Source organism: Podarcis erhardii, assembly GCF_964252035.2.
Source record: "Podarcis erhardii genome assembly, chromosome: 14".
NCBI lineage: Eukaryota > Metazoa > Chordata > Lepidosauria > Squamata > Lacertidae > Podarcis > Podarcis erhardii.
The window spans coordinates 27,724,997-27,739,936 of NC_138503.1; the positions used below are offsets into that span (position 1 = coordinate 27,724,997).

Genomic DNA, 14,940 nt, shown 5'->3' on the forward strand with positions numbered 1-14,940 from the left:
ATGCTGGTTGTTGGCTGATGGAAGCTATAGTCTAAAACAGTGTTTCCCATACTTGGGCCTCCAGCTGTTTGTTTTTTTGGACTACAATTCCCATCATCCCTCGTTAGCAGGACCAGTGGTCAGGGATGATGGGAATTGTAGTTCAAAAACAGCTAGAAACCGAAGTGTGGGAAACACTGGTCTAAAACATGGAGGGCACCAGGTTATTGTTCAGGCATTATCTGAGGCCCTTCTTTGTGTGCCTCAGTGGGAGGTCTGGAGGGTGGCAACACAAGAATGGGCATTTTCAGTGGTGGCTTTCATGGAATGCTTGTCCCAGAGAGGCTTGCCTGGCACCATCATTACATATATTTAGTCACCAGGCAAAAGCACTGCTTATTAATCAGGCCTTTAGCTTTTAACATGGCCTTTCTGCATGGGTGGTATGTTTTAATATGGGTTGTTTTATTTTTGTTTTTGCTGGTTTTAATGTATTTATGTATTTATTTTTTACTTAAAATATTGTATGTCGCTTTGAGTTGCTGTGATAAAAAAAGCAACTAAGTGTCAATAATAATAATAATAATAATAATAATAATAATAATAATAATAGACAAGCACCACTACTGCTTGTCACCCTTACTGGTGCTCATGGTGCAGCATCCTTTCTGTGATGGCAGCACTCTCACTTCAGAAAAGTCTGTTAAACCAGCTCAGTTTTTTATCACCAACTTTGGTGTTAACATGGAAGTGGCCTTTCAAGGAGGATGATCTGATGTTGTGTTTGCTGCTTTGTCTTTCTATTGTTATAGGGTTGTTGTTTAAGTATTACCATTGCTATATGCAATATAAGATGTCTAGAACAAAAATTTATTTCTACACAAAGAATTAAAGCTTTGTAAGATAACACTAAATACTTCATCAAACAAAAATCTATAACAGCATACTCCTGCAAATATTTACTCAAAAGTACCACTGTGTTTGTTAAAGGACTTTCTAATGTTTTTAGAATTGCAGACTAAGTATCTTGAAATACCTGTACTTGTTTATTAGCAGAGATGCATGTGTCATTCAGACTTCATTTAAAGTTGGTTTTTTTCTTCCCTCTTATTTTTACAATCCCAGTTAATTTTGAAAATTACACTATTTTCTGTATTTTATGAAGGCATTCTTTAATAAAAACTGTTATTGAAGAGGATAATTTGAAAGCTGTCATTATTTCAGTTGTAGTCAAAATATTACACATGAAACTATAGAATTATAGAATTATAAGGATAACCCAAAGGAAATTATGTTTAATATTGTTTGGTGAAATATTTCTATCCTGTCTCTTAGTTGAAGCCACTGTAAGAGTCTTAACATAATTTTGAAATGATAAAAAACTGAATAAAATCCAAAAGAGACTAGTGTTGTCAGCAACTATAAGAGAGAGTAAAATGATCAGCTGTATGCAACCTAGAAGCCATGACAGTGGGATAAGGTGAACTGACACCATCCACCTCTATGTTGCCACCCACCATACTGCATAAGGTAGAGCGCTCCCACCCTGACCTAAAGATCTTCATATCTTGTGGGAAATGCTGCTTCAAAAAGTAAAAACCAGGACACCCAAAAAGTTGTTGAACTTTTTTTTTACATAAACACAAAAAACCCCTTCATTACCTTACCTAAGATCCAGGACAAAGCATGCCCCCCTCTGAAATTCTGGTAATGTATGGGAAAATCAGGACATAAGGCAGCCCTAGGTTTAACAAGACAAGCTCTTTAACTGTGCCCATAAGCAAAGTGGCAGCTGGTGTAGCTGTTTAAGCACTAGCAGAATATGCCCTTTAACTTGTACAAGTTAGCCTAGCTGCTGGAATTTGAACCAAATGAAGTTTCCAAACAGCCTTCAAAGGCAGCTCCAGGTAGAAGGCATTGCAGTAATCTAAGATGGATGCTATCAGGAGTATGAATAACAAGCTAGGTTTTCTTTCTCCAAGGTGGTTTGCAGCTGTCATTCTAGCTCAAGCTCTTAAAATATTCTATGAGCTACAGAAGACACCAGGGCATCTGTCAGCAAAGGTGGATTAGCAAGAGCACACCCAGGCTATAAACCTGATGTTTTAAAGCAAGAATCTGTAATTTTTCAATTGGGCTGGGGTGTGGGATAGGGTTGGGCAGGCCTGGAGGCAAGTGTAGATGGAGCAATGTTAACTTTGCACAGTATGCGATATTCCTGCCACGTCAGGTTTGTAGACCCACAGACCACTCCATCAAGACAAGAAGTTGTTATAACAATTCAAGGAAATTCCAGCAAGACAAAGGCATTCAGAACCATGCAAGGCCAGGAAGGGGCAGATTGCAAAACAACAATGTTCTTTTCAAAGTCAAAAGCAGCATCAAAACAAAGTCACTGAAACCATAGACAATATAAGTTAGAGGGCTGCATTCAGCTCCATAGGCTTGAGGTTACCCATCTCTACTTCAGGAAATACAGCCTCATCCGTAACATGTCAAATTCCTATATCTATAGTTGTCTGGCCTGGGAGCTTCTTACCTGGCTTGAACTCAGTGTATTGGCCTTCATCCAGCCCATTATTGATTCAAGGACCTGTTGAGGGCATCAACCTGAACAGGATGAAACAGAATTGCGTGTCACAGGCATGTTGGTGACATTCCAAATCTTAGCACTTTAGTGTAGATGTCAGAACAGTGTAGAGGACAAGATAGAGCCCCACTTTACAGGTGCTATAGATCAGAGCAGCAGACCTCCAACCATCGCCTAAAACCAATCTGAACAGCCGTAAATGGTACTAGCCAACTAGTTCACAAGGCTACTGGTTGATGGTACTGAAAATCACCTAGAAGTCTGATAAACTACTACCTTACTCAAAATAGATGACTCTGCCCTGAAACAATGTGAGGCTGTGCAATAAACTTCACCTACCTTGAAAGCAACGTCCTAGACTTCTAGCGACCACTTCAGCCAGGCCAGTTGCGCAAATGATGCTGCAATGGATAGGAATGATTTAGGAGGTCAAATATGGCTAATCCTTCTGAATGTGAGGAAGGGGGCTCTGGGGAACAAGGGAGGACATAAGAGGAGGGAAATGGGAAGGGGGTGGGCAGTGTGCTGAAGGGGGTAGCTTTGGAAGGGAGATCTTGGATGAAGGGATGGGTGAGATGGGTTGGTGGTATGAGATGAAAGAAAGGGGGTTTGGGCAACCACTGCTTGTGTTTGGGGAGACAGGAATAGAGGTGAAATAAAGGATGGCAGTCAGTGAGAGGCTGGGGGTATAATGCCCTCCTGCACAGCCTTCCCCAGCATGATGCCCTCCACATGTTTCTGTACTTCCAATTCCCATTAGCCTCGGCAAGTATGGCCAAGAGTCAGGGATGATGGACGTTCCAGTCCAAAACATCTGGAGAGCACCAGCTTAGTGGAAGCATGGTAAGACAGTGTTGTGCATGAGGAAATATGTACCAGGGCGGGTGGCGTAAAGAGTGAAGATTAGCCAACCCATGGCATCTTCCAGGTGATGGAACTCCCAACTGCTCCGAGTCCCTGCCAGCAGGGCCAATGTTGGTCAGGTGGGAGTGAGAATCCAACAACATCTGAAGGGTACCAGGTTGGGGAGGAATAATTATAGAGAGGGCACAACGGGGCAGTGTTTTGTACGTGTGTGGCGAATTAAGTCAACTGGAGGGAGGGCGAAATTCCCTCCCCTCCGCCTTATCAGGGACGGGGGGGGGGGGGAACATGCGAGGCCTTCCAGGTGTTCGGACTCCCACCAGCAAACATCTGGGGAGCCGCCCTCCTCCTGCGGTATAAAAAAGGCCCTTTTAAAAGGGCGGGCGACGGTGGTGGGGTGTCCGTGAGGAGGAGGTGTCCGTAGGGGAGCGCACAGGAGCCCCGCTCCTTCTCAGCCTGTTGGGAGCCGAGATATTTGGGTTCTCTGAGGGGAAGGAAGGCGGCTGAGGGGGAAACGAAGAAGAGCCCGCGCCGCCGGGTTCCTTCCCTTCGCTCGAGGAGGAGGGGGGAGGGGCGGGCGAACGGGCGACGGTTGCTCTGGGGTTCCCGCTGCCGCCGCCGCCGTCTCCCGCCATGAGGAGCGCACGCCCGGAGGCCTAGTAGCCGCGCGCCTGTTGCGAGAATGGTGGGGCGGCGGCGGCGGCCCTGGCTCCTCCTCCCGCCGCCGCTTCTGCTGCGGGCCCTCCTCCTCCTCCTCCTCCTCGGCTTCCTGCTGCCGGGAGCACCGGCCCAGCGTGAGTGAGTTGAGGCAATGGCGAGCGCCGCCTTCGCTCGCTGCTTCTCTGGCCAAGCATGGAGGGGACTCCCCCCCCCCGCACCCTGAAGAGGGAAGGGGCGCCCCCCAAATCGGCCCCCTCACCAGCTCCTGGCGCCCCTGAGTATGGCCTGCTCCTGCTGACTCGAGGGGCTGCCTGGATGGGGTTAATAGCCACAACGAGGACTTTGGCACCTTAAAGTCTGATAGTTGTTATTATATCCGATTCTAGTCCTCCGCAGAGGGCACCTATCATTAGCTTCAGTGGGTCTGCTCTGAGACGGGCTAGCCTTGGCTATTACAACCCTTTATTATTAACAATCACGAGGTATTAGTTTTTAAGATGCTACAGGACTTGCTGCTCTATTTTTATTCCCCCGGGAAAGATGAGTAGGGTTACTCCTCTGGAAATGATTTCACTTTCTGATGTGCTTCTCACTCGGTGTAGGGTATGTGTGTATATATTGTCGGCATCCATCAGTCTCGAGATAAAATGGAGTGCACCTCCAGAGGTGAAGTCAAACCACTGTGATAGTAGCACTGAAGTGATATCCTCGAGGCACAAGCATGGGCGGTGTGTGTGGAGGTCCTGGGCTGTCCAAACAACAAGATCCCTCTCTGCCTCACTTAAGTGTTCCAAAGGAAAGCAGAGCAATACCTTTGGCATCAACTGTGCTGTACCAGTTGCTGGAAGGAAGCGAACAAAACACTATCCAACTGCCCTTGGATCGCCACTCTGGATTTGTGAAGGGTTTACTCCTTCAGCCTTTTCATGTCCCAAAGATGTCCCCAAAAGCAGCAGAGGTTTAGGATTCCTTCTGCTAGATAAGCTACCTTCCCAGGCTCATGAGCCTTGTATGCCTCCTTCCAGCAACTCCTGTAGCCAAGCTGGTGCCAAATGCATTGCTTTCCTTTGGACCACATCAGCGAGGCTGAGAGCGGGGTCTTGTTGTCTGGGCAGCCAGCTCAGGACCTCCATACACACTGCTTAGGCTTGCGCCCTGAGGAGGTCACTTCAGTGCGCCCAACACAGTGGTTTGACTTCACCTCTGGAGGCACACTCCATTGTGTCTGAAGACAGACGGATTCCAGCAATATCCATAATTCTCCTGAATAATCTTGACCACCTTACAAGGCCTAGAAAAGGGCAGGAATGATAGTTAGCATTTATATAAGTGGGAACCCAATGCCCAATTAATGTGAGTGTGCAGTTCTCTCTCTCTCGAGAGTGTTGGGCATTGGATTTCCACTTATATAAATGCTAGCTATCATTCCTGCGCTGGAATTATTTTACATTTTTAAATGTATGTTGTCAATCAGTATTATGTATGCAGGCTTCCTCTAAAGAAGTAAGCCTCTTTCTGTGGTCCCTATATCAGAGATAACTAGCCTGGCTTTGATTTCCACCCAGGTATTGCAGAGGATTTTTTTTGTGTGTGTGTGTGTGTTATTAACACCATGTAGTATCATTGCCACCTCCTAGAATTTATGGACTACTAGTTACTTGCTTCAGCAGTGCTGCAAAAAAGTTTAACAGAAGGAGCCACATCAATAGGGTGACTGTGATCAAGTATAGTCATTGGTACCAATTACTCTTAAGAGCATATATACCTTTGCCTTCCTGTTGTTATTTAAATGAAAGACTTTTTGTGTTGCAAACCACCTTACCAGTCAGCAAAAGGCAAGTGATTAAGAGAGACAGGGACAGAATATAAACATTTTCAAAAATTTCAGGGAGCATAAGCAGTCATCCATTTGGCAATCCAAATTCATCTTGAAAGAAAGTAGGTTTTCACAATACTTTAGCAGAGAAGTCCTTCCCCCTGTGTGGTGTTGTTGCTTAGTCGTTTAGTCGTGTCGGACTCTTCATGACCCCATGGACCAGAGCACGCCAGGCACTCCTGTCGTGTGTTAGTAAAACACAATTCAGATGTTCAAGGGGTGAGAAGAGCCTCTCCTTCAGATATTCAAGAGCAAGCAGGCTTATAGTAGAGGAGATGGTTCACATCATTTAATTAATGGAAAACAGATAACTAATTTCTCTAAAGAATCCTGGGAACCATAGTTTGCTAAGGATGCTGGGAATTTTAGCTTTGTGATGGGTAAACTACAGCTCCCAGGATTCTTTGGGGGAAGTCATGTGCTATAAATATATGGCGTGTATGAAGTCACAGTCCAGTTCTGTGCTTAAGTTTTCTTTTAAGTATTTTTCAGCTCTTCACCTTTATGAATTGTAGCTAATAAGCTTTACACCAGGTGCCAAATATGTCTGCTTCCATAGCAGCTCTAAAGTTTTCCTACTATTGAAAGATGCTTGGCCAGAATAGATACAAGAGTCTCCAAAGAAGTACCATAACTGGACCTACAGTAGGAAAAAGCCTCTCTATATTCCCTAGTGTTTGAAATTGGTTGGTTTGACTATTATTACATAGTGGTCAAGAGCCTTAACAACAACAACAACAACAACAACAACAACAACAACAACAACAACAACAACAACAACAATAATGTTATTATTTGTACCCTGTCCATCTGACTGGGTTGCCCCAGCCACTCTGGGCAGCTTCCAGCATATAAGATGGAAAGTGAAGTACAGTAAAGGGAAAGGGGGAAATACAAAAAACCGAGGAATCTCTTTCTTCAAACTTTTTTTTTAAAGGGGGATACTCCCTCTGTCTTCCTATTGTAGTACATACTCAAACTTGGTGACATTGATTGGTTATACCATACATTCAGTTCTGCATATAGATAAATAGATACTGCCTATATATTTTTTTACTTTTTTGACATTTGTTAATTTAAGACTTTTTAAAAAAGAATTTGCCTCCCCTTTCAGCATATAAAATGACTTTCTAGACTAGAAAGATGGACAGGAAGGTTGAATGTCAAGTTGCAGCCGATCAGGCTGTTCATCCAACATTATTCATAGCAGTTTGTGAGAAATTTTCAAAGATGACAGCTAAGTACCAGTCAATTTTCTTGACAACCCAGGTCATCTTCGCTTTCTTCCATTTGCATTTGTCCCCCAGAGGCAGCAAAATATAAGGCAGCCACCAGAGACTTCCTGTTTTCTAAATTTGTGTGTGTGTGTGTGTGTGTGTGTGTAAGTTGACCTGGTTCCAGCATTACTAATCAGCTAACTCTTTTAATGATACCTTTTAAAGATACAAATGCTCTGCTTGAACTTTCTTTTTATCCATTTGGGCTTTCTATTTATTCTTACGGTGTTATGTCAGAGATGCTAAGCAGTCTGTCTGTTTTCCATTCACTGAGAAATTTAGAGCATTGTCTAGACAAGGGTAGTGTCAGATTTCTTTTGAAAAATTAGTTTTATGTTTTATTTATTGCATTTTAATAATTGTACACTGCTATAAATCCCCCCCAAAAAGGTAAATCAATTGCACATACACTTAAAATCAAGAGCATAATTTTCTTCCTTGGGGAAGATTAGAATTTTCTACTTTTGAGAATCTGTTCCTAAAATTCTCATGCATATTGCAATCCAGATATTTTCCTCCCAGAACAGAATAAATAGGAACCTGCTAACTTACTGTTCACATTAGAGAAGGAAACAGGAACACTTGCATCAATAAACACTCCATTCAGAGGCTCAATGTTTCTGCTATCTGTGATGGAAACTGGGCCTTAGCCTACCAAAGTATACTCAGAGTAGACCTACTCAAGAGTATGATTTGGTTGGATATACGTAATTCTCCCCTTCCCCCATCTTTTCCCTTCTTCATTGATGTGCACATGTGTGTGAGAGAGATGGAGGCAAGAAGAAGTTTTCTTTTTCTTCACTGAGAGTATTTTATGAACTTCACAGACAAAATAATCTAGATTTGATACCTATTTTGCTTTCATTGGCCTAAAACTTTTGAGCATATTTCATTACCTTTCAAAGTTCTAAATACCCTTTTATAATTTCGTGCATGCTGAATATGTTCACCATGTTTGTATGTGTCACCATGATGCGTATGTGTGAGTGTTTAGAGCCTGTTGCAGGATGGATGGTGGTTAACAGATTGAGGATGAATCCCGACAAGACAGAAGTACTGTTTTAGGGCGGACAGCGGGTGGGTGGGGGTGAGGGAATCCCTGGCCCTGAATGGGGTAACTGTGCCCCTGAAGGACCAGGTGCACAGCCTGGGACTCATAGCTGTCCATGGAGGCACAGGTCAATTCTTTGTCCAGGGCAGCTTTCTACCAGTTCCATCTGATATGCCAGCTGAGACCCTACCTGCCTGTGCACTGTCTTGCCAGAGTGGTACATGCTCTGGTTATCTGACTACTGCAATGCGCTGTATGTGAGGCTACCTTTGAAGGTGACTCGGAAACTACAACTAATCCAGAATGCAGCAGCTAAACTGGTGACTGGGAGTGGCCACTGGGACCATATAACACTGGTAAGAAATGATGTACACTGACTCCCAGTACATTTCTGAGCACAATTCAAAGTGTTTAAAGCCTTGTATACTTGAAGGAGCATCTGCATCCCCATCGTTCAGCCTGGACACTGAAGTCTACCTATGAGAGCCTTCTGACAGTTCCCTCACTACAAGAAGTGAAGTTACAGGGAACCAGGCAGAGGGCCTTCTCAGTAGTGACACCCTCCCTGTGGAGGGAGATAAAGAACTACACAACTTTTAGAAGACATCAGAAGGCAGCCCTGTATCAGGAAGTTTTTAATGTTTGGTGTTATATTATGTTTTTATATGAGTTGGAAGCCATCCAGAGTGGCTGGGGCAGCCCAGCCTAATGGGGTGGGGTAATTAATAATAATAAAGAAAAATTCAAAACGTAGCTGGGCATCAAACCACAATATCTGTGTAATCAATTCATATATTAAAATTATTTTCTAAAGTTTCTTTTGACAATATTGTTTCAAAATGTTGAATAAAATTCTAGTCCATCTCCTTGATTCTCTCTTGGTATCCCTCCATTTGAAAAATGTCACTTCCAGGTCATTTGAAAAAGGTCACTTCCAGTCTGCCTTTCTATTGTTTTTTTTTAAATAATAATAATAATCATTTGTGTTTGCTACCCTGGCTCCTTTGAGTGGGGGAGGGGGATATAAACAACAACATCCCAAAGACTTTGGACCACATATTAAAAATGATGTGTTTGGCCTCTTTGAGAGTACCAGCATTGTAAAATTAATCAAAATGTGGTGAAAACCATGGTGTTTAATTTTCTTTTCTTTTCTTTTCTTTTTAGGTGTGCATCATACTTTTGACAATATTAAAGAAATGCAGGTAACATTAATTTTAGTATTTGGGGAAATGTCTTTGGTCTGTCCATGAAGACTTTCTGGAAACTTCAAGTTATCTCAGGGTTTTGTCTGGGACCAGCTGATGGGTTGACATTACACTGTCAGCTTCACTTTGTCCTTTTTTTCTGGGCTCAATGCAAAACTCTGGCTTTGTCCTTTACAGCAAGAAAAAGCTGGTGGGGTCGGGGGAAGCACCTAAAGTGAACAAAAAAAAGGAGAACAGGTCCTGGTGCTCACTAGTACAAAACTTTATTTTATCTCAGTGCATTTCAGAGTGAAACACTCCTTCGGGAGATTTAAAAGCTTGCAAGGTCCTAAAATTCAGAAACATCTCACTTCTGGGTTGGCGCCTCCGGCAATGGCGGAGTTCCTCCGATCGGGAGGAATTTGCTCCGTGGAAATCAGGGTCTGACCGCCACGGCGAAGGCGGAGACCCACTAAAATCACAGGCGGGAGAAGCTTGTGAACGTGGGATTCGGCTGGCACCCTTTGCATCTCCCCTCCTCGCAGGGAAACCCAGTTTTGGGGATCCGGAGCGACGTGGGGTAAGTGACGCGGTGCTTCAAATTGACTGCTTTTTTCATGGCTGTTGCTGGAGAGCGCTGACTTTTTCCTGTGGACAATTTGACTCTAAACAACTACCCGTGAGTAGAACGGAAAATTGGATTTACAAACGTCTTAATTTGGTACCGAAACAGGAAGGTTTCAAACAGGAAGTCCGCCTTCCCCTTTTGTAAATAGATTGAAGCAAAGAAGCTGCAAGCTAAGGTCTTGGAAAGCCTTATGTAAAGGATTAAACTTCCATCGATTAAAATCATTAAACCCCCTTGGAAGCAGGAGAAGAGGGGGGAAATTTTGGATCGTATAAGCCTGCAGGAGAGAGCGATAAAAATTAAATTACCACTGCTCTGAACCTGGAAATGGGCTGCCAGTAGATTGACGTTTTGGGAGAGTTCATTGACTGTGAATAAAACGTATGTTGACAGTTAGTTAAATAAGAGAAATATATTGTTTCCATTGCCCTCTTCTGCATTTAAAAAGGAGGAAAAGTAACTTAAAATTGAAAGTAACTTTACTTTTGGAACTGTGCTTGAAAGGATTGATACAAGTGGAGACTGTTTTCCCTCTAGAGGAAGCTTTTGAAACTGTTACAAGAGTGGAGCTGGGGAATCTCCAGCTGCAGGATAAGAACTGTGAGAATCAGGGATTGACCTTGGACTATTTAAGAATGTCGACAGGAGAAGCCTTAGTGATTGCATTATGTAAGATAAAGCTATTCGTTGGAACAGCTTCACAAGAAGACGGATGTTATGACTACCAAAATTGATAACTTGGGATAAAAAGTGATTAATTTGGGACAAAAAGTGAGCACCAATACAGAAATTATTCAGGATTTGCTACAGGAATCTACTATAGCAGAACAAAATGTGGAGAAGGAGAAGGAGAAAGTTGTTGTTGTCAAACCTAAAGTAATACAAGTGGGAGCCTCAGCTTTACAGAAGCAAATTGAGGACTATAAGTTGAGGCCTTTTATGATTGAATCTAGAAAAAGTCAGATTTTGAGGATCGGAGCCTGGCCTGGACTGGAGAAGGAAAGCTGGAAATATCCCTCCATGCAGGGATTAACTGACTTTTAGGACATGGGCTTGGGTCAGGAGGAGACTGGAGTTCGGGGGGGGGGGGGCTTTGGATTTGGAGGAATCTTGAAACATGTCCTGAAATACTTTATGGATTTTAGCTGTAACTATGGAAATTTGGCTGACCTGTCGCGAAGGAATAAAAGTATTGTTAGGTCATAGTTTCCTTGAGATCTGCTCTATAGCATCAAAGAATATAAAGAAGATCTGCAGAAGGGACTTGGAAAAGAGTTAAGAGCCTCGGATATAAGATCTCCAGGTTGATGGCCTGTATGGAGTTGACGGAAGTGACTGGCAGAGTCCGAGACCGGGGAGAGGAGATGGTGGAAGAAGATTGGGAAATTGAAAGTCTATATATAGAAATATTGTAAAATTAATGAGTGATAGAAAAATGTTGGAATGAAATTTTATGGCCTTAGTAGAAATGTTATAAGGAGTTAAGCTTAAATAAGTATATTAGTTTTAACGGAAATAAGATTAAAAATATGTTAAGACATTTATATGATAGAAAATAGAGAAAGATGGAAAGGAATTGCTGAAACAATTAATAGAAGTGGAATACAAAAAGGGAGGAGAGAGGAGGTCGATGAAACAAGGGAATGAAAGATAGAGTATGGAAAAGGTATGATGTATGCTTTAAAATTGTTTTTGTTTTGTTTTGTTTAGCTTATTGTGTTTAGTTTAATGTGTTAAGGTTGTGTTTTGTATTGTTTATATATTGTATTGTATTGTTTTTTCTCTTTTTTGTTTTCTTTCTCTTGTCTTTTTTCTTTTCTTTCTTTTTTGTAAGCTTTAAAAGTAATAAATATTATTTTTTTAAAAAATAAAATTCAGAAACATCTCATTCTTAAAATCTGAACATTACAAAAACCAGCTTGATAATGTGGTATCAGAAAAGTGTATTCTATATATACATCTATGTATATACATCTATGTATGAATTACTTTTCAAGCTTCTAAGGAGAAGTTGGATCATTCTGAAATGCGTTGAACTACAATTCAGAGTTTTGTACCTATGAGCCTCAGAGCTTGTTCTCCCTTATGCTTTGATCTTTAAAGCCCTGAGCAATCTAGGAACTGAGTATTTTAGGAACCTACTCTTCCTGTACAGATATGCCTGGAAGCTTCCATGTCTGAGACCCTTCTCTCAATGAAATGTAGGCACAAGGACAATTTTGATGAGGTTGCCCAGATTGACTAACTGATGGGTAATTTGTTGCTCAAGTTGAGGCAAGTTTTTTAAAAAATCAAGTCCCCCCCCCCCAGTTCCAATCCTTAGAGGATGTGTTCCTTCTTAATAATTCCTGTTGTTTTGTTGTTGTAATTTATTTTGCCATTTTATGAGCAGCTGCACCTGCTGTAATTCCCTCTTCTATGCAACTATGAAAAGTGCAGGAGCCCTGACTTCTCTTTTTCCTGGGAACCCTAGTTCACGATGTGGCAGAGAGGTTGTCTGGGAGTGAAGGAAGGCACGGTGTCTGTGAGGCAAGGTAATTCAGATTGTCTTAGGGCTGTTGACGGCTCTCCCATGCCGTGGTGAGATTTTCCACAAGATGCCGTGCCTCTCCCTCTGAGGAAGTCTCCCTGGGGTTTTAATTGGGCAGGATCCTGACACCTGGCCATAGTTTTTATTTTCTTCCTGTGCTAAATATGTTGGTATCAATTACCGTACATCCTGGCACATGGGGCTTATTTGGACATATGCCAAATGATGGGAAATCTTGCTGTTGCAGTGAAGTAACAGTCATCTGGGAATGACTAGGGTTCTTACTTATTTTGCAGATCGCTCTGAACCCAACTATGACTGTGCAGATTTCATCAGAGACAGCAGACAATCTTCAAGCTCTAGGTAAGCACTCATCTTTTACTTTTCCACAACACCTTTGAAAATCCTTGCTACAGAATTATTTTGAAAGGTCCTTTTCAGAGAAGCCAGTCACTAGAAAAATGGATCGTTGTCTCTGTTTCCATGTTCTAAAACAAGGAACATCAATTCTAGGCAGAACAAGACCTATGACCCAATGCTGTGCAACACATGGGTTGTGGTTTGCTGCAGTGTAGAGTGGGCCTTAGAAACTGTTGCACTTATAGAGTAGGAGAAAGTGAGCAAGAGATGGGTCCATTTGTGGTTTACATGACCTCATTTTCTGCTTTACAGAACCCTCTCATATATTTGAAGTGGAAACAACAAACGAAGAAGAGAAGACTTTGAATAACCTTGTAGGCCTTTTGCAAGATATGGTGAAAAATATTCCAACAGCATCAGCGCAAGGACAAACACCAAAACCAACAGAAACCGCAACTATCGTAATATCCCACCCAGAGCCTTCCCACCCAGAGCCTTCTCCATCTGAAACAGTGGGCACAGTTTTGCTAAACCTGAATCCAAAGACTGAGGGAATACAAGTAGAGACGTTGGAAACAGTTGCCCTGACCAATGAAAATACCCCAACTACCTCAACAGCATTTTGGGACCTCCGAAATGACGCAGGTGCATCAGTCGTTTTACATTCTGATATAGTCACTCCGGAAGGAAATACTGAAGAACAAACTGAGACAAGTGTATTTTATTCTGCTGAAACTACTCCAGATCAATCACTGGTCAGTGTGTCATTTTTGTTGGAAACGGATACTACCACGCAAAAAGCTATGACTTTTGATCAGCTAACAAATGGAGCTTTGGCAAGTCTGGTGGAGTCTCTAAGGAACGTGAGAAAAATGCATGTGAAACTAACTCATACCAGTAATGAATCAAAACACGGTGAAACTGCTGTGACACAATCCCCAGAGAAGTCTGTAAGTGCAGAAATCTTGGAGTTGATTGACAGACTCATTGAAACCATTAAGAATGCACCTAGCGCAGTTATAGAAGATCCAGCTCTCAATACCTATCTTGGAAAAGCAGAGAGCTACCTAAAAAGTGCTCTGGAACTAGCGGGTGAAGCAGAGAAGAGGTTGGGAAAGGGAAAAGCAGAGGAGGTGGTGGAAGTAGTGATTCCTTCCACAGGGTCTGAGAATGTGACAGTGGTGATTCCTTCCATGGAGGCCGAGAATGTGACAGTGGTGATTCCTCCCTCAGAGTCCGAGAAGGTGACAGTGGTGACTCCTCACAAAGAGTCTGAAAAAGTGACGGTGGTGATTCCTCACACAGAGCCTGAAAAGAAGGTGGAAGCGCAGGGTCCTCCATTGGGCCAGGAGTGGGTGGAGACAGAGAATAAGGTGGAAGTAGTACTTCCGCCCTTGCCATCAGAAACTGTGCCCGTATCGACAGTGGCAGTTCAGTTGCCTGCATCTCCACCTGAGTCTGTAGCAGAAAAGGCAGAAGAGGCACAAATGGAAATGGGGAAGTTAAAAGCATTCATTAACTTGCTGTATGGTTTCAGTCCCCACCTAACTGCATATGCACAGAATTCGGCCAATAAAAAAGTTGGTGAGGACATTGTTGATAGAGCAATGGCAGTCCTTCATGCCATAAAAAGCATTTTCTGTGGAAATCCTGAAGGGCAAAGCAAACTGATGTTGCAGCAGTTGTTAAAGGAAGACATGGAGCTTGTGAGACAAGCCATGAAGGAAAAAAGAGTCTCTTAAGAAGACACATTTGTTTCTTGGTTAGGGTAGATATTTTTCATCCAAGTTATGTATCACTAGAGATCAGTTTTGTTGTTTGTAAGATCCATTTACATATATACATATATATCCATCGTTTGTAGCCCTTTCCAAATCTAGAATTAAATGCTTATTTTTAAATATTTTTGTTTTCATTTTTCATCCTCAGTTTGAATTG

The 14,940-nt window shown here is 42.5% G+C and overlaps 2 protein-coding genes across 2 annotated transcripts in view; one reads left to right on the forward strand and one right to left on the reverse strand.

The window, feature by feature from the left end:
• ANP32A (acidic nuclear phosphoprotein 32 family member A) overlaps positions 1 to 2,591 on the reverse strand; it is a 26,405-nt gene extending 23,814 nt beyond the window's left edge. The window contains exon 1 of the mRNA XM_081839307.1: positions 2,519 to 2,591. Coding sequence (XP_081695433.1) covers positions 2,519 to 2,557 — 39 coding nt within the window. The 5' untranslated portion in view covers positions 2,558 to 2,591. The remainder of the gene's footprint in view (positions 1 to 2,518) is intronic.
• The window catches only part of LOC309328794 (uncharacterized protein), an 18,886-nt gene extending 3,981 nt beyond the window's left edge, over positions 1 to 14,905 (forward strand). The window contains exons 2-4 of the mRNA XM_081839175.1: positions 9,465 to 9,502; positions 12,939 to 13,005; positions 13,315 to 14,905. Coding sequence (XP_081695301.1) covers positions 9,497 to 9,502; positions 12,939 to 13,005; positions 13,315 to 14,744 — 1,503 coding nt within the window. The 5' untranslated portion in view covers positions 9,465 to 9,496 and the 3' untranslated portion in view covers positions 14,745 to 14,905. The remainder of the gene's footprint in view (positions 1 to 9,464; positions 9,503 to 12,938; positions 13,006 to 13,314) is intronic.
• Positions 14,906 to 14,940: the final 35 nt, after the last annotated feature.